Source organism: Rhinoderma darwinii, chromosome 12 (genome assembly GCF_050947455.1).
Source record: "Rhinoderma darwinii isolate aRhiDar2 chromosome 12, aRhiDar2.hap1, whole genome shotgun sequence".
In the NCBI taxonomy this organism is placed as follows: domain Eukaryota; kingdom Metazoa; phylum Chordata; class Amphibia; order Anura; family Rhinodermatidae; genus Rhinoderma; species Rhinoderma darwinii.
The window spans coordinates 81,453,878-81,456,339 of NC_134698.1; the positions used below are offsets into that span (position 1 = coordinate 81,453,878).

At 42.2% G+C, this 2,462-nt stretch overlaps 1 protein-coding gene across 2 annotated transcripts in view; it reads right to left on the reverse strand.

Moving 5' to 3' along the window:
- TUNAR (transmembrane neural differentiation associated intracellular calcium regulator) overlaps positions 1–1,029 on the reverse strand; it is a 17,674-nt gene extending 16,645 nt beyond the window's left edge. The window contains exons 1-2 of one of the 2 annotated variants that reach the window (XM_075843695.1): positions 891–1,029; positions 447–802 (exon numbers count right to left, since the gene is read on the reverse strand). In XM_075843695.1, the coding sequence (XP_075699810.1) occupies positions 447–485 (39 nt within the window). In that variant the 5' untranslated portion in view covers positions 486–802; positions 891–1,029. Of the gene's footprint in view, positions 1–446 lie in introns of both variants that reach the window. The other variant, XM_075843694.1, reaches the window with a different exon arrangement.
- Between the last annotated feature and the right edge of the window lie 1,433 nt (positions 1,030–2,462).

The following is a 2,462-nucleotide window of genomic DNA, read 5'->3' on the forward strand; positions in this document are numbered from 1 at the left end:
TGGTGGAGCTGATGATGATGGTGATGGTGATGGTGGAGATGATGATGGTGGAGCTGATGTTGATGATGATGGTGATGATGATGATGGTGGAGCTGATGTTTATGATGATGGTGATGATGGAGCTGATGTTGATGATGATGATGGTGATGATGGTGGAGCTGATGTTGATGATGATGGTGATGGTGGAGCTGATGATGACCATGAGACTATATTTGAAACTTTTACCACTCAATAAACTTACATCCCTCCATTACTGCAGCACTGGCCATGGGTTTCCCCAGTATTACCCACTATAAGTACCTCTCCACATGGTGAGACTCTAGAGCATCCCCAGACCAGGAGACCTCTAGATCCTCGACAATGAGTAGCTTCTATATAAGTTCTCCACCTTGTGTGATGTCAAAACCAAGTAGTGTTTTTTACTATAATATATAATAGGATCTTACCCTGCACAGCATCAAGATGTGGGGTGCAGCACAGAGCATACTGCTGGCAATGGGGTGCCCATGTTTGTCCAAGGTGACGTGATGTCAGAGGATGACATGATTGTCCTACTCTTTGGTTTGTCTCATCTTTCTTGTATCACCAGAAAACAAAGCCAAAGAGAGTTTTCCATGGTCAATGTCTCAGCACTTCCAAGGCATCTCCAAGTAGATGGACAATATCCCAAGATATCACATTGCAAGTCCTAGAAATTCTTGAGGTGACCTCCTTAATGACCTGGACCTCTCTACTTCACTCCACTGTAACTTTGTCTTCTTCTTCTTCTGGATCCACACTTCATTCTGGATCAGCTCGACTCCTTATGAAGGGGGGAAAAAAAGAAAAGTATTTCAAATAAGAACTCAACCCAGGTGTCTAAAAGGTCCCATGTCTCAGCCTGGTGCTACCTCCTTCCAGGTTGTTGGGTTGGAGGGTCTTTGTGTCTGAAGACCAGGGTCTGTCAATGAGAAGAACGGCTCCAGAGATGTGCGTTGTACTAAGGTTTTAAGAAGCAATAGTCCATAGGAATAGTCGGCGCCTCTCTCACTCTCTTCCCTCCCCTCCCTGGGATTCCCAGTATCCCCCCTCCTGTTCCATTAACCCTTTCAGTGTTTCAGCACATGCCTGTTGTGTTACTATCTCCATAGATATCATCAAGGTTCCTTATCCCATCTACTATCTCTGATATCAGGGAATGATGCTAAGTTTCCCTGCGAGCATGATGTTGCATATGAGGTTCTGTAAATCCATCCATATATAAAAGCAAAAGGATTTTGCGTCCGTTATACCATTGTGGGTGCAACTGGTGTCCTGGCTATAGAGCAGGAAAGCTGTAGGGGTGCTACCAGGCAGCAAGTTTTGGGGCCACCTACTAGAAAATAACTGTATACAATGCCTATAAATGTAAGTAGAATTAATAAATGACTTGATAATTTGGGGAAATGTTCTTTAAAATCGGTTCATTGACCAGAATCTCAATGACAAAAAAAAAAAAATCACCATAAGCTCCTCCCACCAGCAAAAAACATTTTCTTATCTCTTTTAAGGTTTCTGTCTAATTCTTATATAAGAGAGAAAGTTCTTGTGAACAGCAGGAAATGTATTTTCTTGTCATTCAGGGGATATTTAAAAATAGAATCAAAATGAGCGACCCCTAATCCTTTATTTATAGGGGGTTTCCACCATCCTGCAACTTTATTTACTTCATCGAACGAAACCCTCCGGCAACTTTTACTAAACAGGGTCTGTGGGGTTCTGCTGTTTTTCTCTGCCTCGCAGTCATGTTTTTATATAGTAAAGTAAATCGTACTATCACCCAATGATCCTCCATACTGTTAGTCTGAAGGAGAACGATCCATTCAGGCATAGAGCTGTCATACTTCCAAAAATCTCTTCCCATGCTTTCCCCAGAGTGAATATAACAAGACAATTTATGGCTCCGAACGTATTAATCAAACAGCAACAAAGAGCAATTAACTCTCGTCAATACTGACACGCGGCGGCGGCGGCGGCTCAGTCACAAACCGTGCAGCAAGAATTTCTTGCCTGAATTGATTATTCATATTTTTTCTGGGTGTCTATTTACCGGGCTACACAAAGTCTACACTATGCTCTAGAGATGTAGCAGAGGCCACAAGAGAAATTGTGTGACATGTAAGATGCAGCATAGTGAGCACTGGCTTCAAGGGAATGAATCCAACCAGGAATATATCTGCAAGGAGTTGACATGTTCTTTTAGCATGGGATTCTTCTTGTAGCGTAGCTAAGCTTCAATATTGCAGGGGGGCATCTAGTTTATAACCTAAGAAGTGGCTCAATGCAACATGTAAAATAGTACAGAATTGAGTCACTGTGTACATACATTACATTACTTATCCTGTACTGATCCTGAGTTATATCCTGTATTATACTCCAGAGCTGCACTCACTATTCTGCTGGTGGAGTCACTGTGTACATACATTACATTACTTATCCTGTAC